We start from the raw sequence: 23768 nt of genomic DNA, 5'->3' as shown, positions 1-23768 counted from the left end.
TTAAACCCTTGAGAGTAGTACAGTCACAGATGGTTCCATTGAACTTATTCAGTTAGGTGTTGGCTGAAACTGACAGGTGTAAGAAGGTAAGATCCAGTGACAATGGTACCATGATTCTCACTGATGCAGTTGTTAATTCTTCAAAGTACATGACTGGAAGTGTCCAGTTATTTTAGACTTTATTCTACTAGATACTATATATAGTATAAGTAGAAGGTACTGATTTATTATTATAGAGAAATTATTATTATATTACAAGCAAATATGTTTTAATGTTTTGAATTGTTTTATTTAAAAACATTCAGAGCTCAGGGTCAAGGTTATGTATAGACAGCCATGTGCAAAAAGGAATAATGGGTTACTAATGCAGTCATTATTCTATGGAAATGCATTTCATTATACATAGGTCTCTATATTTAGATCTCTTTGCAAGAAGTTAGCATCTACTTCTACTCAACACATCTCTCCCATATTAGTTACACAGCACCAAAAGATAATGGTACTCCATGGACGTTAAAATGATTTCCTATTGTGGCATAGAGGTAATTGTAATGCAAATGCAGCTTCCTGTATTTTTCCTAAAGGTGATAGCTTTTACAGCAGGGGTCTCAAACTCGCGGCCCGCGGGCCATTTGCGGCCCTCGGTACAATATTTTGTGGCCCGCACCAACGCCTTCTCAAAAGCAATGAATGGATCGCGATTTTTATTGCGATTCAAGGGATAATGCAAGGCACGGCGGGCGGGAGCTGCTGATTGCGGAAATGACGTTATGCCATCATAACAGTTATTATGGCAAGACGTTCTGTGTGCACAATTAGCTGCTAAGGAGCTAATTGTGCACACAGAACGTCTTCCCATAATAACTGTTATGATGGCATAACGTCATTTCCGCAATCAGCAGCTCCCGCCCGCCGTGCCTTGCATTATCCCTTGAAAGCCAATTTTTTGTGAAATCCCTGACTTTGCCTCCTGCGGCCCCCAGGTAAATTGAGTTTGGGCCCCCTGTTTTACAGTAACTGTGATGCTTCTTTTCGGTAAAATCTCTCTCTTTTTCTCACCTCACTTTCTGTCTGCTGGACTTGTGCGATTGCTGATGCCACACTGACCTCCAACTCTGACAATTCGGAGTCAGTGGTACCGCTCTGACGGGCACGCTCCTCTAGGTCTCGAAGATTCTTATCCAATGTGTATGCCTTTTCTGCTGCCATGTAAACCTAGTTAGATTGGAAAACATTGTCTTTTAACAGATTCCAGACTCTGGGGTAGCCAATTAGGGTGGGCTGAAGAATTTTATAGGGGGCCCAGGCTAAAGGCAAATTACGGTGACATTTGTTTTGGGGGGTGGTGGCTTGCTTACCCAGATATTCATAAGCCATTCTAGAGGCCAGTTAGGGTAAGATTTGAGATGACTCCTTGACTGTTGGAACTATAGCAAAATGAGGGACACAGTAATGCTTTCATATATGCAAATATTCTTATAAGGCAGCCAAGGGCCCTGGGCAGATGTTGGCCAAAAACCCTGCAGACCACAGCTCTAAGGCCAGTGGTATGGTACATGGATGTATGATATCCACAGAGAAACTACTACTGTTTTCTTTCCAGTTGCTGTCAATGGAAAGCACTTGGGTTATGGTTTTCACGTAAAACTATGGTGAGAGAATGCAAAATAAATAAACCTTAAGCTAGGCTCCTCCATTGCTGATATGCAGCCATTGTTGGATAACATTATTTTTATAAAAAACATATACCTGTAGATAATCCAAAATCACACATAGATACAACAAACTGAGAAGTTTTTAGCTATTACAAATGAACTTCAAGCCTCAGTCTACCTGGTGATACAGAGAGCTGACTTTAGCAATATTTTGGGGGCTGTATGCTGAATTCCCCCAGCTATCTAGTGCTAAGGCCTCATTCACTTCACAGCCACAAAATCATTATGTGTATTTACCTCTATTCTCATCTATTTGCTCTGTAAGTGATATAATAAGTACAGTAGCAATGCAATGTAAGGTAAGCCATAGACATTGATTTATTTCACCATGCTTAGTGTAGGAAACTCTGATTTGCATAGGAAAATGTTATTAAAATCTGTTCTGATGAATTTTTATGCTATTTTTTAATCTTTGGGCTGCCAACACAGAAATTAGGGTGACTGGGCAGTTAAGTTATTCAGACAGGTGAGGGTCATTCACAAGGGTTTCCATGTAAATGAACATTTTAAGGGCAATCCTGGGCTTCTTTTCAAGAATTCCTTTTGCTTAACATTCAATCCCATCAGAATTTGAGCTGATTATGGTAAATGCGGTTATATAATATCCCCAGTAGCAGTCATCAGGGAATAGAAAATGGCTGGGGTTCAACTGCATCTTCCATACCTTGTAGAGTATTTTTGCCACATGCTCACTGCTTGATTTAGTACAATTCAGCCAATTACATACAAAAAATCAGCCAAAATAATGTATGTTCCAACTGCAAACCTAGCCAAATACTTGAATTACACTGGCACTGACTAGTCAGCTTTATATATTGATGATTATACATCTGAATGGTTGACATGGGTTACTTTGCCTAGTGGCAATGCAGTGTCTTTTATTAGATAACATCAATTGAATGTTACTAGGGGCTCTTTAACAGGTTCATCATATTAGCATATATCAAATCTATGAATAAAGACTGTGGATCTTCTCATACCTCCCTATATTTCTATATTTTTAACCCGTGAGTAACATTTAAATATAAAAAACCTGGGGAGCAAAGCAAGGTTAAAAAAAGTTCTTGGGGTGACTAAAAAGGCTGAGATTGGTTATTTGCCAGCTCAGTGGGGACTGGCAGACTACACCAGGCTCTATTTCTGTCTTTATGCCTACAAAACTTGCCTCCAAATCAGAAGTTCAAAAATAAGCACCTGCTTTGAGACCACTGGGAGTAACATCCAAGGGGTTGGTGAGCAACATGTAAGGGATTGGGATCCATCTACAATGGTTTGAAAAACCACCTTGCATTCCAACAGAAAAACAAATATTGACCAGCATTCGGGAGAAAAGCAGACTCAGCTGCTATTTATACTCCATAGAAGCGCAGTGCATTTACCTATCAAAAACTGCAAAGCAGAAGCAAGAGGACTGAGGGGTATCTCTTTGCATGCACATATTTTGTTTTCCCTCTCTCCCCATCCCAGCCTTATAGCTTTCCTTACATCTTCCTCCAGGCTCTGGAATTCCCCCTGTGCCTCCCTGCTGACTCTTGGCTGAGAAATATTTGGAGGTCCCCTTTGAAAATCGCCCCCCAATGCATCACGTATGACTCTCTCGGTGGCATTTATGGTCCTCAGGGTTTTTGCTGTGATGTCAGTCAGTGCCTGAGCCGCTGATCTCTGCAGATGAAGTTATCGACCAGTAAGAGCCATAAACAGCTCACTTGCATTCATAAATGGACATCATATTGATCAATAGCATTAGTCCAAGACGTTTTTGTTCAAAGGGTGTCTAGTTGAGCTAATCAGTTTTCATCTTTTTTGAAAATTGGCCACTGGAAGGCACTTCTCATCAGAGAAGATTATATAATTCCTCATCAGAGCAATACGGCAATATGGCAATACGGCAATATAGCAATACGGCAGATGCTACCCTTGGATACGTGCAGATAAATATATAGAAAATAATGGAAATAAAGAAAGAAAAATGAAAGAAAGGAAGGAAGCAAAGATAAAGTGTTAGGAAAGTGTGGGCATGTAAAAGGAAATTAGTCATAATAGGCAACAAAAACACACAAACCAACAGAACACACGTGTGATGCTTTCCCTCTTTGTCTCTATCAGTTAGAGAGATCCATTAGCTTTAAAACAAAGCCTAATGCTCAGAGAGTGTCCTTCTATTGATACTTTCAAGCACAACAGAAGGACCTCTCTTGTGTTGGGGCTGTGGGGGCTGAATGTGCTCTTATTGCCAGTGTTGGCGCAGTTTCTTGAGAGCTTTTATCTCCAGCCTCAACACCATGCAAAAAGGCACTTTGATCTGAATCAAGTATCATCTACTTATAACCTGGAACAAAGGCAGCAGCTCCAAAGGAGTCAGAGAGCACCCATTAACAGGTCCTGATTGTGAGGGCTTATGGAAGGAGGTCTTAGGGCTGCCTGTAACACCCAAGAACAATCCTCTCTAATCTGGAATAGTCTTTTAAAAAGTTACTGCTGATTCATTTTTGGTGTGCCAGATCTCCACTTAGACAATCTTAACTTCCTAGGTCATCCTGTGGCTGTAACTCTTCATATAAAGCCATAACCTTTAATAAACATGTTTTTATAGTGCACCAGAGAATTCTCCATTATTCACTGGAAAGTGCACAATTACCGAGTACTACAGTGCACCCCCGCTATCAGGTAACCATCCCACCATGCCAGCTCAAAATGCACTCTCTTTAGAGGGTCTGTAATAAGGATGAGGGCAGAAGGGGTACATTCTGTGTAATTGAACTTGTTACTTTGTACATCCCCATGCTTTAAAGGGACAGCAGCACAAAATACATGTTTCACTAAGTTTGTTTTTGCTCTGCTTGATTTTACACAGCAATGTCTTTTTACTGGAGGTTAATTTTTTTTATACATATATATGGAAAAAATGTTTATAGTTCTTTTTCCAGTGAATTTGTTTTTTGAGGCAAATATTGTTATTTACCAAAGCATTTTTTCAATATTTTCTTTGCTTTGTATCATCAACATTTTCAGCCAAGTCTGAGATGGAAAAAACTATTATAATCTACAGAAACTGAAAAAATTTTGGACCCCAGTGAAACCCAAGTGAAAGAATCATTGCTTGCACATAAGTTCTAATGACAGAGGTCTATGAATTTCCATTAGATCTCACCAAGGAAAATTGTATTGAGCAAAAGTAAAAAATTGTTGGCAATAGTAGTTATGCCTAAAAAAAACGATGGAACAAGAACAAATGTTTCCCTAGGTAGAAAAAGAGAAAGAGGATGATACCCATTACAGCCTGCCCCATGTATATTTAAGGAACTTACATATATTTTGATGATGCTTGAGGCAAATTTACTGTTCACATCAGTTTTTTAGCCACAAAGCCTACTTAGAGCTATGGTACATCATTGCTCTAATATTGGTCTGATATGTATGGGATCTACTATCCAGAATGCTCAGGACCTGGGGTTTTACAGATAAGGGATCTTTCACATCAGTCCCTGTCCCATTGTTTTGTTTGGCTATAGACAATTAAACACATTTTGCCTGTGTGCTGGAGTGCTCCTTGTATGGCTATTTAGTAGGGGTACCATCTTCCTCTACTCTGTCAGCACAGGATTACTTATTTTTGAGAGGCCAGGTGTGTGTGTGCACTTACTTTGGTTCCAGTACTTGCTTACAATCCACACTTATTGGTCAAAAGTATGTTGTTGACCCTTTTAGTTATTGGTCATCATTAAGTGCCACTACAGCATTCAGGAACATTTATGACAAATCTGTGCTTACTACTATGAAGCAACAGTTGGGGAATGGAAGCAAATCCCACCAACATCTAGTGGTATGTGCAATTTTAGCTGCAAAAAGAGATGTCTGACTTCATATTAGTACTCTTGGCTTTGGAATAGGATGTTGGACGGGCAGGAGTTTACATACTTTTGACCATATAGTGTATGTATAGGATAACTGAGACTATTTCTACTGGTTATTAAAGTTTGCTCTAAATGATTAATAATCAAATCAAAGGGAGGTTTAAGAAAAAACATATGTATAGGTTGAAAATGTGCACGTAGGAATGAAAGGTCCAGTTCCAGTAAGAACAAAAGAATGCCTTGCTCCCCTGTTATTACATGAGCGCTGTGCTGCACTTGAACCACATTGATTTTAAATAGTAATGTAAGACATGAGAGCACAAGTGTTGTCCTCCTTTGATGAGACTATATGGTCAAGGGTATTATTCCACTACTGCAGAAATGTTGCCTTTGAATACCAGCAAGACCAGATAACTGTTACACAATAATCAACACAAATATTCTTCTTGGTTTCTTAATTCCATCTCTTCCTAACCATTGCCCTGTGGTCTCTTCCTTTCCATTTACCTTCTGGGTCTCAGTAGTCTGTGGTTCCTTATGAGATGACTTTGGTTTGGAGATCTTCTCTTCATCTGAGGATCCTCCTTTGTCACTGATGTTGCTGGCCAGTTCGCCCAACTTCCTCTTTAGAGTTTCCTCTTCAATGTCAGCATCTGTATGTACTCCAGGGCCTGTGGACTGTTAAGTAAAGCAAATTAGATTGCTAGATAGATAGATAGATAGATAGATAGATAGATAGATGATAGATAGATAGATGATAGATATTCTAGATGAGAAAACCAGAAACACTGTTTACCTCATCTGAATTTACTGACAGCCTCTCCTCTAGGCGGTTTAACATCCGTTCAATAGTTGACATACGCTTGTTCAAATCAGAGATCTGTGAAAGAGGCAGAGTAGAGAATAGGAGAGATCCCACCACCAGATTGGTTTCCCCATGCAGACAACTTGTACCACCACCAAAGGAAGGCTTACAACCCCAGACAGATTTCTCAGTAGGAAATTTTAAAGGAGAACTAAAGCCCAACTAAAAAAGTAGGCTACAAATGTTGTACATTATATTTTGGGCTTCTGTACCAGCTCAAGGCAACCACAGCCCTTTAGCAGGGAAGGTCTGTGCCTCCAAAATGCTTCCGGTAGCCCCCCATCTTCTTTTCAGAGCACATGCTCTGTGCTGCTGTCACTTACCTGAGCTTAGGGACTGTAGGTATATACAGTATAAAATATACTGTAAATGTAACAATATAAGCCTGATTAGTAATTAAATCAGTTTCCCATTATATGACAGATCTAGAACTATTGCAGTTAGGATCAGAATTTAATAATAAGCCCTTAAGCACTAGATTATATATATGACTTATTTTCTGCTTGATAATTTGCGACAACCTTTAAGCTTATCGTCTCAACAGCTGCTAACACTCCTAATAAAATCTAAGATGGAGAGTTCCTGTGAAAATTTTGATAGCCTGGCCCATTGCTGCTATAGAAATGCTGAAACATTAGCATGGTGCAGTCAGTACAGTATATAAAATATGGCGTTTCTAGCCATATTCATTTTTAGGGTTTAATTCTCCTTCAAATGTTGGGCTTGACCCTTCTACTAAACCTAACTGTGCAGTTTTCACATTGCTCTGCATACAGTTTCACCAGGCATATTTCTAACTTTGTATATGTAAATTGACAGCACTACCATCAAATGCTCATTGCTCAGTGTAAATAGTATCTTTTGCGCCTCCAATTCATTCAAATGTATATTAAGTAGGTATTGCCAGGCACTGCCTTCCAACTGACAAAGTTAAGGTAAAGAGTATCTCTCTACCTCCAGAAGCCTTTCTTGTCAATAAGCAGAATTGGAAATAAAATAAACTTCTTAAAGGAACAGGAACACCAAAAAATGAAAGTGTATCAAAGCAAGTAATATATTATGCACTTAAGCCCTGCACTGGTAAAATCTGTGTGTTTACTATAGTTTATATAAACAAGCTGCTGTGTGGAGATGGGGACAGCCAATCATATTGAAAAAAGGAGAAAAGGCACAGGTTACATAGCAGATAACAGATAAGCTGTGTAGATTCCCAGGCCCGGATTTGTGGCGAGGCCACAAAGGCCCGGGCCTAGGGCGGCAGAAACTTAGGGGCGGCATGCCGCCCCGCCGCACAAAAATTCTGACATTTTGCTCCCATACGGAGCACTGGGACTTCTCCCTAGTGCTCCGTATGAAAGTTTAAATGTCCGCGCATGCGCGCTTGTGTCGGCGCGGCGCGGTGGGAGGTGGTTTGTTCGCGCATGCGCAGGGGGGAATAGGGGGCGGCCTAGGGGCGCCCGGATTTGAAATCCGGCGCTGTAGATTCCCATCTGTTATCTGCTGTGTAACCTGTGCCTTTTCTCCTTTTTCCAGCTTGAATGGCTGCCCCCATGGCTACACGGCAGCTTTGTTTATATAAACTATAGTAGTGACTTTGATTCAAACACAGTCATATAGTTTCATAAGATCATTTCTCAGAAAGGTTTGCCTGGTAGTAAGTGGTGTTACAAAGCTCCTATATAAAGTAAAGTAGAAGTAATATGTTATGCCTTAGATCAGTAGCGCAAGATAGAAAATTCTATTATTTTACCACTAGGTGGCTCTCTAAAATTTACTGAGGTAGGAAGGGAGGGCAGAGCAGAGATGGACTCTCAAGCACATGGAAAACACAGATGTTGCTGCTATCTGTAAAAATCAGCTCCAGATTTCTCTATGGAATATAATGGAGCATTTTTCATTCCTTTTGATATCTAGGCTAGCTTTCATACTGGTGTGGTGAGCTCAGTCATGCAGCTTAGAGGGAGCATTGCTTGGGCTCTCCCTTTCATCTAACGCTGGCCCTGTCTCTTTATAAGTGTCTCTGCATAAAACTGCTCAAGGATCATCATCTCATGTCTAACACCTAAAATGTAAAATAATACTCTTATATTAGTATAGTCTCCTGGTGACTTACAGCTGTTTAAAGGGATTGTTCACCTTCAAATAAACTTTTAGTATGGCTTAGACATTAATATTCTGAGACAATTTGTTTCTGATTTTTGTTTTTTAGGTTTTGTGGATTTTCAGTTGTTGAGCCTTTTGTTCAGCAGTTTGGAATTTAAGCAGCTATCTGGTTGCTAGGGTATTGTTTATAGCTGTATAAGTACAGCTTATACAGACAGTTGTTTAAATGGGATACTGAAATATGAATAGGAAAGGGGCTGAATAGAGAGATAATAGACAGTAATAAATGAAGTAATAATAAAGCAAGTAATAAAAAGTAACAAAAATAATAATATTTTAATAATATTCTTAAGCTCGTAGAGTAATAGTTTTTGGCTGTCGGGGTTAGTGACTTCCTTTTGAAAGCTGGAAAGATGTAGAAATAGAAGGTAAATAATTTGACAACTATAAAAAAATAAATAACAAAGACCAATTGCAAAGTTGCTGGGAATAGGATATTTTTTAACTTACTGTAGTAAAAGTTAATGTAAAGGTGAACCACCCCTTTAATAACTGCCATAATGTGGCAATAAATGAGCAGATATCCAAGTCTCTCTTTCTGTCTATGCTCATAGTACGCCTGGGTTCCTTTGGAGCAGATCTACAGCACTGAAAGTTTATTTAATCCCTATAAAGGAATTCCTTCCAATAACTGTGTTTAATCTTAGCCCGTGTGACAGTAAGTACTTGTCAGTCATTACGTTTGCTGGAATGCCCAAACCTCCTGTGCTGACCAGGTTAAGACTGACACTTTAGAAATAATTCTGAGGCCTAAGGGAACATGATGGCTGCCTACACAGAACCAATGAGGTTTGATGTTTATATATATTTTATTGCATATTTATAAGTATTTAGGTGTCCAAGTGCAAAAAAGTCACTTGTCTGCATTTATAAATATTAGGTTTGTTATTTGTGCAGCACATAAATACCTTCTAAGCACTGTATTTAAGGGAAAGAACAGCTTATACAGATAATTGTTTCTTCTTATTATAGTATTCAACAAAGTTCTACAGTAACTAATTCATGTTTATTTGACTTTATACAATAAAAAGTGATGTACTGTATGTAACAGCATAGCTCATTGTGGGAACATTCTTTCTCTTTATTTTTGCATTAAAACACAAGATGGGGCTGCCATATAACTTGCATTGAATGAGGCATTCTTTATAGCAGGGGTCCCCAACAGTTATTACCTGTGAGCAATATTTATATGTAAAAAAATGTTGGGGAGCAATGCTAGCATAAAAATTTTCCTAGGGGGTGACTATTAAGGGCTGTGATTGGTTGTTGGGTAGCCCAATGTGGACTGGCTACAGGAGGCTCTATTTGGCATGGTCAAAAGTGAGCACTTGTTTTGAGGCCACTGGAAGCAACATCAAAGGGGTTGGTGAGCAACATGTTGCTTGTAAGCCTCTGGTTGGGGATCACTGCTTTATAGAATAATTTAGAAAATACATTGCAATGCCGTGGATGTACTTCACCTCTACTAGTTCATTGAAAAGACTGCTAAGGCAGAATATTGTGTTTCAGACATAGCAGTTAGAATTCAATGGTAATTTAAGAATTATATTTGTTCTTAAGGAAACCACAAAGGAAATATGCCAGTAAGGTGCCCTGAAATTTGGAATGGCCAAGGGAAAATAGTTCAGACGGAAGAGACAATACTCATATATTGTATGGTACAAGATACTCATTCATGTACTTTAAGCTAATGCCATATATGATACTGCAACTAGTGATGAGCGTATCTGTCCTGGTTCGCTTCACCAAAAAATTAGTGAAAAGGCAAAAAATTAGTGAAATTCACAAAACGCTGGTACCACACCACTTTTTATTATGCGGCTGTGCCTTTTTTTGACAAGGATGCACCTTTTTTTGAAGGGACCATGCCTTTTTGACACACAATTTTGTGGAAGTTTTGCGAAACTATTCGCCAGTGGAGAAATGCGGAATTTCACTGCAAATCCATGCCTGCCGAAAACATTTGATTATCACTAACTGCAACAGTTCTGGGCAGATAATGTCATAAAAACCTTTCTGCTTAACTAGCATGGCCCAAACACAAGGTTGCCCCCCAAACACATAGCTGCCATATATAAAGGACAAGGAAAGCTGACTTCACTAAGTGGTGCCAATATGGTGCCTGTAAATTCAGCCACTAAGTTTATTCCCTGGCCTGATGCTCCTTTGTAAAATAAAAAGCAGTGGCCCAGGGAATTTCTGTAGCAGCCCAGGGCTGACACCTGATCTGTAGTTTCCAGACATCCCTTACTGTAATCATTTACTTACTGAACTGTAACTACAGGCCCACAGGTTTCCCCGCAATTGCATGAAAAATCCCATTATTTCAAGTTCCTTGTAAGGAGGCGAAATATAATTTATTTCAGTGTATATTTAAGCTACAATTGGGCTGCCCAACAGATGGCGCTAACAGTTGGGGTTGGCCTGTGGGAGGAGTTTAATTCAGTAGCCTATTTAAGGTGGTGTATTAGCAGAGCAGTTCCTCTTTTTGGCTTGATACCATCCACAGAGAGGCATAAATGGGTCAGATCAGGTGGGTACTTGATCCTTGCTAGACAGAGAGGTAGGAGATTGTAAGTAGCTTGCTCTACAAGTAAGAGTTAGGCAAGACAGCTAGCAAGGACAGCTCAAGTTTCCTTTGAGGAGTTAGTGTTTGGGGTAGAGCCCCTGGGCGATTGTGCACAGATAGGGATTGTGAGCATCTAGGATTAGGGTAGTGGCCACATAGTGAAACTGTAGTGAGACAGCTAGGGTGAAGCTTGGCCCACCGTGTGTGTTGGACACCGCAGCGGGACGGTTGCTAGGAGGTCGCCTCCTTAATGGCTAATGGAACTCTGCCTTTGCACTTCCACACAACAGGGGTCCTGGAGGCTTCAGAGAAGACACACTATGTGTGTGTGGCACATAGGATGAGAGGGGATACTCTGAGAAATATAACTTGTGTAACTATAAGTTACTAATCAACTGACTCTACTGTCCACACTCTGCCTGTCCTGGGTACTAACTTTACATACTTGCGTCAACATGTGCTCCTTGCACGTCTGCATAGTTATGTTTGGTATCGCTGCCTTCTGCCTTCTGCCTTCTGTTCTGAATTGAGTGCTGTAGCGCCTATTGATGCAGCGGAATCCTGGTGCACAAGAATGCCAGAAATGCCATTTACCAGACTCACAAAATCTCCAATGCAATTGTGTCTGATTTGTGTGCATGCACAATTGCACAGTGGGCACAAGTGCGTCAGGCATGCATCATCTCCATCATGGGGAAAAACATGTGCATGTGGAAGTGCACTTTACACACTGTGTCTGTGGTAAGTAAATGCAGGGTCGGACTGGACCCAAACCTGATCCCCAGGTGCTTCTCTGGGCCACTGATCTCCCTCCCCCAGGCCACTGATCTCCCTTCCACCAAAGCGCCAAAGATAAATATACTAAACATGCACTTGTTGGAGGGGTTTGGGCAGCAGTCCGACCCTGAGTAAATGTTCCCCCTTAGACTTGCACATGTACAGTGTACAAAATTATTTGTATATGCTCATTAGAGCTTTCACTGAAAAATGTACCACAAGCAGTATGGAAATATATAATATCACATTTAAAGAAAATATTTTATGCAACCATTATAATGGTTATACAGAATATATATATATCTCAAAGAATACAACAGCTTTAATATGGTAATATCCCCTTTAACTTCCATGTCACTGCACCACAGGAGATCTCATCTAATAATAACAATTAGCCATTAGCTCTGTTTTAAACGACTCTCAAGGCCAAGATCTCCATTTATGAAATGTAATTAGCAAGAGACATGAAAGAACTAAAGAGGCTGGAGATGGAAGTGCGAAAATAAAAAAATATTTTTTTTTATCAAAAAATGAGTCTTAGCAGTAGGTCTAATTAGTGGTGGAGAATTGAATAGAGAAAAGCATAATTACTTACACTGAATACAAACAGTGTCCTGCACTCTGGGTGCCCATGTATGCGCTCATGTCACGCTACAGACAGACAGACAGATAGGCAGAAAGGCTGTATACATAAGTATACAATACGTTTGCCAATGATATTGTATTCTAGTGAAACCCCAGTACTAGGGAATGTAATCAGTGATAAAAAGATGCCAAAACTTCTTTAGGCCAGTGGCAGATTGCCAGCTCTTCAGTCTACATACCTGGCCACCAGAATGATGCACATTCTCTTGAGATGAAGCTCTGCTTCGCCTTCTAGGGGGAACTTTAGGAATAGCTCCCCCTTCTTCGTCTGAGGTGTCCATGTCTCCGGAGTACTGTGACCCCTTGGGTGCAAGGGAGGGGCTGCCTTTAGGGAGATAGCGGGTGCGAGTTAGTTGAGGGTCAGGGAAATGGTTGCTAATTTGGGATTCTGTTAGGAAGGGAAGTTCTGGAGAATAGTAGGAAATGGGAAGGGGAAGAGTAGAAAAAGGACATATTATTTCAAACAGTCTCAAGTGATCCCCTTCCCTGCCACATGGGCTTTCATTATGTTGCAGAAGAATCTGATACCCGCAGAAAACAGCAATGAAACTCTACACAAATGCAGATCTGCAGTGGCCAAAGTGTCAGCCCCCCAAATATATCACCAATTACAGGCATCAAGATAACTCAGTAACAAACTTCAAATATTCAGTAAAATGTATTGACACATTTATTTCAGGCAACCAAACGTACCAAAAGCATCTTATTTGTATGTCAAACTGAGACTGCAGATGGTGCTTCTGGAACCCTGTACTTAATGCAAGGCTCCCATGCACACAGAATGCTGTTCTCTTAGCCAGTTGGGCTATTAAAGACTGTCAGTACATGGTCACAGGGCATAGGAGCTGCTCACTGATTGTAAATTACCTCTTAGTCTTAGTTGCTGTTAAAATAGGGAAAGCCAAGTATTGCATAGCAATAAAAGGATTACATGTGTAAGTATTTCAGTGAAATGATAGGTACTGACTGTTGCTAAGTGTACACTACATTCTAGCTAATCTTATGCATGGCTAATAATGGTGACCGTATACTTTCTATGCGGAAATGATATCAGACGTATGGTAAAGTAAAACTCCCACTCTACTCCCAGCACTCTTGGATGTTGCAATGTTCAGTGTTCAACCTGAACCTGTCCTCATTTGCCCATATAAAGAATGGAACCAGTGTTGTGTGTGGTGCTAGGTTTGCCCTGTCTTTTACTGACTGTGACATTTACAGTGCGTTTAGTTCTTACTTGGCCTCCGGGTGTTCTCAAGGCTAAGGCGCCGAGAGTTGACTGTTAATCGGACTTCAGTACTGAACTCTTGCTCTGGCGAGGCCGCATTCTGCCCTTGCTCTTGAAGGATGTGGTGAAACATGGATGCAAGATCAGCTTCGGCAATTAAAGACTCCTTCTGTGAAGTCGCATCTCTCCCAGTGCTGGGACGCTCAGAGAATGACTGGGGGCAAACACAACACTCATATAACAATGGCTAATGTGAAATGAGGAAGAGAAGTGGACCATCTGTTGATATATAGCTAGCCCATGTCATTTGGGGTCTACAGGAAGACATAGATGTATCAGCAATCACCATCCATTTCAAACTATGCTCCTTAGACGTCATTTAATTCATATGAGATAGAAAGTGTAACAGTAAAGGACAGTCCCAGAAAATACCTTGAAAACATCCTGTTCTAGAGTTGGTGAGAGTTGCATGGATTGTCTGCGGGACTGAGTTGAGTACTCAGAATCCATATCAAAATCATAAGGGTGAACGGAGAGCTTGCGCTTGGTCTTGCGCATCTTTAGAAGAAAGAGATGTAAAGAAGTGAAGGACAAAAAAATCATCAAGACCCCATATATTAACAATTTGTTTTAGTAATTTTCAAAAGAGATGAAGCTGAAGCAAAGCAAGAGTAGAGTTACCATCCTCACATGTACCATGAGCAAAGCTAAATGGCAACATCTAAATCGGAGGTCCCTAACCTTTTTTTCCTCTGTGAGCCACTTTCAAATGTAAAAAAATTGGAGAGTAATATACTCATGAAAAATGTTCCTGGGGCTTCCAAATACCCTGTGATTGCCAATTTGGTAGCCTCTATGTGGACTGGCAGCCGACAGGAGGTTCTGTTTGTCAGTACAACAGGTTTTTATGCAACCAAAACTTACCCCAAGCCAGGAATTAAAAAATGAGCACCTGCTTTGAGGCCACTGGGAGCAACATCCAAGGGGTTGGAGAGCAACATGTTCCTCATGAGCCACAGGTTGGGGACCACTGCTCTAAATGCTTAATAAGGATAATCTACCTAACTCCAACTAACAAATCCTATCTTGGGACCCACAGACACATTTAGAACACAACTGAAGATCAAGCAAATGCAGCACCCCTCAACTTCACTCCCTGGGGTAAAATCTCAGCCAGTTAAATTATCTGAACTGGTATTCATTATTCTTGTTTGATTTGTTCAGCAAATTTCTATATTTTAAAGATTAGCTGACCCCTTGAAGGCTGAGGTTTACTAGTCTTTTAAAGAAGGAGCTGTCTTTTACATTCACACTCAGAGAATGTCAGACAACTCAGAAAACATCCCCAGGCACCAGTGGGCCCAGTTTCCACTTGCTATCAACCCCTTCTGCATCTAATGCATCCAGGAGCCTTCAGACCCTGAGGAGCTGATTTAATTACCTGTAAATATCAGTTTTTAAAATATCGGCATCCAAAAGCTGGTGAGTTAATGTAGAAGTCAATGGGAGCAATGTCCTAGCAAAATTCAAGTGATTTTGTCAATTCAAGTTTTTTTAAGTTGGTAGAATGGGACTGGTGGATGATGAATAAATTCACAAATTCACATATTAATGTGAACTTCCCTGTCTGACCTCCCTGTCTGACCTCCCTGTCTGACCTCCCTGTCTGACCAGTCACATTGGATAAGGAGAGTAGAGTGTCAGAAAAAATAAAGATCTAAATTTCCTCTGATACACACAAAGCAATTTACATTTTTAGGTATCCTTGAAACTTTGGGTTTTCCTTAAAAACTAACAGCATTCAGCGTTGCCCTTAAATCCAATGTGCAATTTAGAGACTTGTATACTAGAAGTATTCCCAGATGGAGTATTAGAGGTCTGACAAAACAAACAGGGAACGAAATTTAGAAAAGATACCCAGAAGCCTGTACCTCGCTGCTCATATTTAAAAACTTCTAACAATAATAAATTATATTTGAATCCCTTTCATTCCCCATAATTATGCTACACATTGCTTAATTGTTTTATAACAGGAAAAGCGAGAATGTAAGACAAGTTTCTCTGATAGGGATCATGTGATTATGCCACTGGGCACTGCTACTAAGATTTGGTGATTTGTGAACTGAGCTACTTGCAGGAAACTTTTTCAACCTGAAATGATTTTTTGTCTTTTAGTAATGCAATTACTTATTTGATTTGATAGCCACTGTGAGTTAATTTGCTCATGTGGATGATGGTATGGTAGCGCTCATTGCAGCACAGGTATGTAGTGTGAACAGCATAGAACATGCAACTGGAACAGGCAGAACAAGCATTTAGCACAGCTTTGTGAAACCCCATGGTGCCGGGTCAATACCATATTGTAGCGTTGAGCTTCAGCACTATCTATAAGGTCCTCATCCTCATCATGGAACATCCCAGCTCGAGCCTGGCGCAGATATTCTCCTAGTGAGATAAATGAAGAATATGAAAACAATCAGAACAGCTCAGCTTTATGGCATCCCTGATCATCTTTACTTTTAAAATAGTTAAAGGGGTTTTCCATCTAAATTGCAATTTTTCATAATAAAACATGTTTCTGTAAGCAACAGAGGATGCCCATATGGTTCCTCTTCCTCTCCCACAACTTCTACGTGCTATTTATAAGAGCCTGTTGGCTCCCACTCATTTTCCCTAGCATATTACAGTTGGGGGCATTTATGATTCTGTTGAACCTGCCCCATATTGTGCTCTGCACTAAAAGGGCTGGATAAAAAACCCTGCAGGGAAGTATATCTATATCCTTACCCTTTTGAATTTGCACAGTGGCCCATCAAAGTGCAAAAAGATTGTCAATTGCAAAATAAAGGCACAAAGAGCACAATCAGCCATTGTTTTGTGCTTTGCACACTACAAAGGGGTTTGAAATGAGCCCTAGTTTCTTCATTTAAGTATGAAACATTAATTTTGGGCATATTTCAGTGGTATAACAACATGGACAGCCGGACCTGCAACCGCTAGGTGGCCCATACAGTAAGTCAGGGATACCCAACCTTTTATACCCGTGAGCTACTTTTAAATGGAAAAAGTTTTAGAGAGCAACGCAAGCATGAAAAATATTCCTGGAGGTTCCAATGAGAGCTATAATTGGCTATTTGGTAACCCCTATGTTGACTGGAAGCCTATAGAAGGCTCTATTTGGCAAATACCCAGGGTTTTTATGCAATCAAAGCTTGCCTCCTAACCAGAAATTCAAAAATAAGCCCCTGCTTTGAGGCCACTGGGAGCAACATCCAAAGGGTTGGGGAGCAACATGTTGCTCACGAGCCACTGGTTGGGGATCACTGCAGTAAGTATAGGGCCCAATAGCACCCTGACTAACACATAATATTAATGTAGTACAAAAAATATATATAAACTCAAATAATTTGTACCATTGTGCAGGTTAAAGCATTTTTGTATCATTCTTTGTTTATGGCGGTTTGTGCTAATACTGGCTCTGGCTGACTGTATTTATTTTGCAGCTAAATTAAAGCAGCATACACCACTGGTTTCTGTGTCCCCATCTAACAAATTAGAAGATGATCTCAGGCTAATGTCACATGGCGTGGTGACCATCGCTTCCCATATTAATCTATGGGGAGAAAAGTCCCTGAAGCACACTTTGCAGTAACAGAGGTGCTCACTTAAAGGGGCAGTATAACTCCTTGTTCAATGAATAGGGCTTGTAACGACTATTGTTTTAATCACAGAATTCTATGCTTTTTGTTATTCTTTTAGCTAAACAGGGCAAACAGAAAGACTGAAGGTACTCCATGTTTGGTCCTTGTAATTAGATTACCAGCATAGAAACCCCTGCCTTCAAACTTTGTTGTTTTATTATTGTCCATTATTATTTGTCCATTGTGCAGGGGAATATCTGTGCACTGGTAATCAAATTATTCTACCTGACGGAATAGCTTCAGTTTCCCTGTTTGCTCAAGAGATAACAAAAAAAACAAACAGATTTTGTATGATTAAAACAATATGCAAAATGCATGACCAGCAAAGCCCTGTTCCATGCATTCATGTTGAACAAGAGGGTGTACTGCCCCTTTATGTATTTCTGAGAATATGTCCACCTAACACCTCAATGTATACTCCGGGCACTGTGTTTCTCATAAATACAATTGGAAGCATTAACAGATGGCAACGGCGGTCAAACTGTCCTGTGTGACATTATCCTTAGATACAGTATATACAGAACTCTGCTAAAAGTACAAACATCATTATCAAATTATCAGGAACTTCAAGCATTCCATTGTTCTGTGTGCTATTAAATACAAAGGCCACAAAGTGTGGGAGGAACATTAAAAGCTGTCAGACAGGGTGAATTGTAACCAGATCTCTCAAAATACCTTGACTAAAAAAGCTCAATGATTTATTGGCCTTTAACCTACTAAATGCTGCTCTCAAATCGAAAACACATCAATTTTGTTACAGCAAGTCTTTTGCAAATAAGTACTGAAAGGGAAAACATACCCATTTAGTAGGGGTTGACTTCTTTTTATTTACACTTAGGGCTTTACAGTGCTTCTTTTATGCAGATATTCTCACACTACGGCTATCTGGGACAGGACTGCTTGTGACCTGCGTAAAACTTACTGTTGATATCCGGCAAGCTGTATACTTTGTTCTGAAGACCTGCAGTTAAACAGAAATTGCATATAGATACGACAATAAGCACAAAGTGTTAGTAGAACCCATAATATACACCGAGTGCGTTGAGATAGCAGTATTTACCAAACTGTTGGAAAGCTTTAGGCTGATACCACACAGAGCTGATTCTCGGCCTGTGGAAAAACACACTGGCATCAGCCTACTTGCACCGGAAGCACTGTGTTGGCCTGGGTGCACGAACACATGGTGTATATCAGCTCTGACATGCAAACTCTTGCGTTTCTTTGCCTGATATCCACTGCGTATTCCTGCACCCTGGCTGACACAGTGCTTCCGGGTGCAGGCAAGGTAGGAGGCTGATGACAGTGTAATGGCTGATTCACGGCATGCAGTTTTTCACAGGCCGAGAATTAGCCCTATGTGGCATCAGCCTTAGAGAGGGAAGGACATTCTAGTATAAGCTTGCTTTAGTACAGCACCAACATATTTTTAATTAAACTATGGGCTTGCTTTGCATTTTTGTTGTCCCATGCCATATTTCTCTGGATTTAGAAAAATCTAGATTAGGGCTGTCCAACCGGCCTGAAGGTACCCCAACATAGCACCCAGCAAGAAAAAAAAGGAGCAATGGGCAACTGGGGTGGTAATGAGAAAAAACCAAGGCAAAATGGTATAAAGTAAAAATGGTATAAATGCAGGATGCTGCTGCAGAGCGATTTGAAAAAATTGGAAAACTGGGCAGCAAAGTGGAAAATTAGGTTCAATGTTATGCTAAGTTATGCACTTTGGAAGAAATAATATAAACGCAAACTAGCTACTGAATGGTAGTTTGTTGGGGGTATCCTTAATGGAGAAGGATCTAGGGGTTTTTGTAGATAACAAGTTGTCTAATGCCAGGCAGTGTCATTCTGTGGCTACTAAAGCAAATAAAGTGCTGTTTTGTATAAAAAAGGGCATTGACTCAAGGGATGAAAACATAATTTTGCCTCTTTATAGGTCCCTGGTAAGGCCTCACCTTGAGTATGCAGTGCAGTTTTGGGCTCCAGTCCTTAAGAAGGATATTAATGAGCAGGAGAGAGTGCAGAGACTGCAACTAAACTGGTAAAGGGGATGGAAGATTTAAACTATGAGGTGAGACTGTCGAGGTTGAGGTTATTTTCTCTGGAAAAGAGGCGCTTGCGAGGGGACATGATTACTCTGTACAAGTACATTAGAGGGGATTATAGGCAGATGGGGGGTGTTCCTTTTTCCCATAAAAACAATCAACGCACCAGAGGTCACCCCTTTAGATTAGAGGAATGGAGCTTCCATTTGAAGCAGCGTAGGGGGTTTTTCACGGTGAGGGCAGTGAGGTTATGGAATGCCCTTCCTAGAGATGTGGTAATGGCAGATTCTGTTAATGCCTTTAAGAGGGGCCTGGATGAGTTCTTGAACAATCAGAATATCCAAGGCTATTGTGATACTAATATCTACAGTTAGTACTAGTGGTTGTATTTATAGTTTATGTATGTGAGTGTATAGATTGGTAGGTGTGGGTTGTGTGTGGACTCTGGTCTTTTTTCAACCCTATGTAACTATGTAAAGTGACATGGAAAGGGGTAGACCAATACAGAAAGTGGGTATTGGAGAAAAAAGGAGAAGCTAATAGGGAGAAACATAGAATGAAACAACAGCAACAAGAAGTGGACAATGCACAACAGAAAATTGAAAAGGGCAGGCGAAAAAGCAAAAAGGGAAAATTAAGAACAGGAGGCAGTGAGAGAATAGAGGAAACCTCTATGGAGAAACATGGAGAAAGTTAAAAATGGCAAAAAACTAAGCTTGTAAATGAAGGGTAAATAGGAAAATTGAGATACATTGGGCACAGAACTACAGAAATGCAGAAGGAAGACTCTCAAAGTCTATGGCCAGCTTTTGTCTCACATAAGTTTTCCCTTTTAAGAACATGGACAGCACTAAAACTTATTTTGTTCTCAGAGCAATATATATATACAGTACAGAGAGACTCTGCCAGGGATTCTTCATTTGATATGTCCATTGGCCAACATGAATAATAACAGTAGGCAAAGGCAGCCAGGTCACTGAGCAAGTGTTACTGGTTATAGCAGAGAGAAATGCTCAAAGCTTCCCACAAATGGTCATTTGGTTATTTTGACCTGTTTTTGTTCTAAAGCACACAATTAATTGTGCATTATTTGTGGTGTAGCTATCAGTTAACTTTGTCACACCTGATGCTCCTCTAGCGTCCGACTGGTGCCTCATGTAAAGGGAGCGCATCACCTTAGCACTGCCAAACCGTTTGAAACGAGATCGAACATGATCATAATACCAATCCAGTGATCCAACCTTCACCAACCTTTTCAAAGAAAAAGAGACAGATGAGGGAACATACTGGACCACATTTTAGTGTGCATCATGGGTCACCTTTAATTTCCCCTACAGAGCAGAGGAAGCAGACCCAGGCCCCCTCCACGGGGTCTACTTTCCCTGTAGTTACGCCACTGTTGGTCTCCTCCCTTTCTCTCTTGTTATCATCCCATGCCCTGTCTTGATATTATATTCTCTGTTCCCCTCCTTCTTCATTACCTTTCTCCTACCTTCTATTCTCCCTACTATTATATTTATTTATTGCCTCTTTACACCTCATGCACTTATACTTTTTACTTTTAATTTGTATAAAGCTTTTTTCTATTTCATAATTCTATAGAGACATTTATATTCTATATTTATAATTCTATTTTATATTTTATATAAGGCCTTCTTCTATTTTAACATCCTTTATTCGAATTTGGTTGATAAGGTCACTAAATTAGATGCAAAGTTAAGGGGCCAATGTACAATTCTAACATGCAGGGGTTCATAAATATATAGGGTATTTGTCAGAATGTGATTAATAAAAAATAGTGGCATTAATAGGTCCAGATTTGTGGCGAAGCCACAAAGGCCCGGGCCTAGGGTGGCACAAATTTGGGGCGGCATGCCTCCCAAGCTGCACCGAATTTTGCTCACATACGGAGCAATGAGGAACTCTCCCCACTGCTCCGTATGTGAGTTTAAATGGACGCACAAAAGCGCATGCACGCAGGTGTGGGGGCAATTGGGGGCGGCCTCGGGGCACCCAGATAACATATCCGGCACTGGGCATTAAATGTATATGTGTTTGGTGTTGAGCCCAAATCTCTCACCAGGATTCTAGATTTACCACTACTACCAAAATACAGTATGAAATATAGCAATCCATCTAAATATCATCCCTAGAAAGTTCAATGAGATATGGGAAATGTTTTATAGGCAAATATGGCTACCTGTCCACTCTGCATGAGTCGCACACCCAGCCAAGCTCTTTCTTGTTGTAGCGGCTACAGTTCTTGCAGACATGAAATTGACAGTCTTTGCACTGGCGTTTGCTGTTGATGAGGAACTGGAAGGGTTGCAGACAATGCATGCAGTGAGTCTCATTTAGGTGGCTCTGGTTGGAGAGAAGTTCCCTCTTGGAGCTTTCCTTTTCTACCTTTTCCTTCAGGTCCCTGTAGAACCAAGGGAAATAAAAGATTTCTGACATTAGAATAAAGCAGTGCTTGTCCTGAGCCTGTAGGTGATTAAGCACCTTGCACTATTCTGAAGTTATATCAAAATGAGCTTTTGCTTTGTAGAAACAGAACTACATTGCGCCAATGAGGTAGGAGACAGCCCTCCAGCATTGGCAGCATTTCCATCACTCACTTTATCCTGGGCTATTGATTGGAGCTTGTTGTCTGTGCTTTAGTGGTAGTAACTACCTATTAGCTTTGATCCCCCAGATCTATGGGTCCCCTCTTTGCCTGTGTTATAATATGCCACAAGTCAGCACTGTAGGTGGAGATGAAGATCTAGGAAGGATTAGCCTCCCCAAAATTAGATCAGTTGCTATACAGTCATATATAACCGAACTGTAGGTTCACCAGTGGAAAGCCTTCTATTGGTAACCCAAACAAACATGTTACCCTCCTCCTGTGCTTAGAATAGAATGGGCAGTAGTGTGGGTTTGATATCCTCAAACTAAGTTTAGATGTATCTGTACAGTGTCAGAGTCTCTTTAGTTGATAGTACTGCAGGTTTAAACATGGAATGTGGATTTGAGCTGATAACAACCCTAGTGTGCTTTGTCATATTGGGCAACTAAGTTGTTTAGAACATTTTTTTGTATAACTTTCATGTAAAAAACAGTTTATCTGGATAACAGAGTGCTACTTTCTTAGCATGATATTTAATGTTGTTTAACTGGTGCAAAAACTGTCCATTTAACCTTAGTGGATATACCAGTATACAGCTGGATCATCATCATCTGCCATAATGACTTACATTGATATTAATACACCAGTGCTGTTTTTGCAAATTCCAAAATATGTACTACTACCTGTAAGGCAGTCTGAGGGCAGGTTTACTGACAAGACAGGTGTATAACATACTAGCAGTACGCCCATTTATGCCCCCTTTTCCTTAGAATTCCTTAGAATGTTTTCCGTCACTGGCTTCTCCCCAGTCTCTGCGTGAGTCACATAGCTGCTGCTGTTTGCTTTAGGGGTTTGGGTAAGGTGGAGCAGAAGCAGTGTTTAGTTAGTAGGATGAGTTTATGAGGGTAGAAACTCTTGAATATGACACCCACACCGAGTGCAATATCAGGAACAGGCAACCTGCTGGCTTTCTGGTTCTCACTACACAACAACCCCCATTATTAGGAAGTTAGGCATAGTATTCTGTAACAGCTGGCAGGGGTGAAACAGGCATTTGGTTTACAATTCCCATCATCTCCAGACAGATAGCTGTATTTCCATAACAACTATCATCATCATTGGTTTTTATCAAGCAAATGTCTTTTCCTGTTTGTAAACTGTGTTAAAACATAGAAACTGTTTCATTATTAATGGGGGCTTATCAGTTATTCCCCATGACAGAAATCTGTGCAACATCCAAGAAATCTATTTAGGCATGGATGGTTGGTAAAGTAACCAGGCCCGGACAGGGACACTGGCATTTCAACTACACAGAGGCCAAAACAGCCTCCCATGAACCCACTAAAAGTGGCAATCTATAGTATCTTACCGCCCCTCTGGCATTTGCCTGCATCCACAGATTGCCAATCTTGCCCTGAAAGTAACCAAGCTATGATTTATGCTTGCCACCCTCATTCCAGTTGCATGTTGACCTATTTTTGTCTGCTGCAGAGCCAAGATTTTGGGGTCTTACAGTATATGTTTGCATCTCCATGTGCTAGCCGCTTATCTTATGAATTATGGGACAACGTGACTTACCCAGAAATACACTGCCATCATGCCAT

At 40.5% G+C, this 23768-nt stretch overlaps 1 protein-coding gene across 7 annotated transcripts in view; it reads right to left on the bottom strand.

Annotated features, from left to right (window-relative positions):
- mlph (melanophilin) overlaps positions 1 to 23768 on the bottom strand; it is a 42485-nt gene that overhangs the window by 8207 nt on the left and 10510 nt on the right. For 2 of the 7 annotated variants that reach the window (XM_012970080.3, NM_001126722.1), the window contains 9 exon segments: positions 21757 to 21978; positions 20680 to 20807; positions 18437 to 18475; positions 16170 to 16258; positions 14246 to 14371; positions 13823 to 14027; positions 12768 to 12913; positions 6077 to 6247; positions 1060 to 1215 (listed from right to left, as the gene is read on the bottom strand). In XM_012970080.3, the coding sequence (XP_012825534.2) occupies positions 1060 to 1215; positions 6077 to 6247; positions 12768 to 12913; positions 13823 to 14027; positions 14246 to 14371; positions 16170 to 16258; positions 18437 to 18475; positions 20680 to 20807; positions 21757 to 21978 (1282 nt within the window). 7 annotated transcript variants of the gene reach the window in all.

Source organism: Xenopus tropicalis, chromosome 9 (assembly GCF_000004195.4).
Source record: "Xenopus tropicalis strain Nigerian chromosome 9, UCB_Xtro_10.0, whole genome shotgun sequence".
NCBI classification, from domain to species: Eukaryota; Metazoa; Chordata; class Amphibia; order Anura; family Pipidae; genus Xenopus; species Xenopus tropicalis.
Note: the sequence above shows the minus strand (reverse complement) of the source record. Positions and strands in the feature narration are given on the sequence as shown.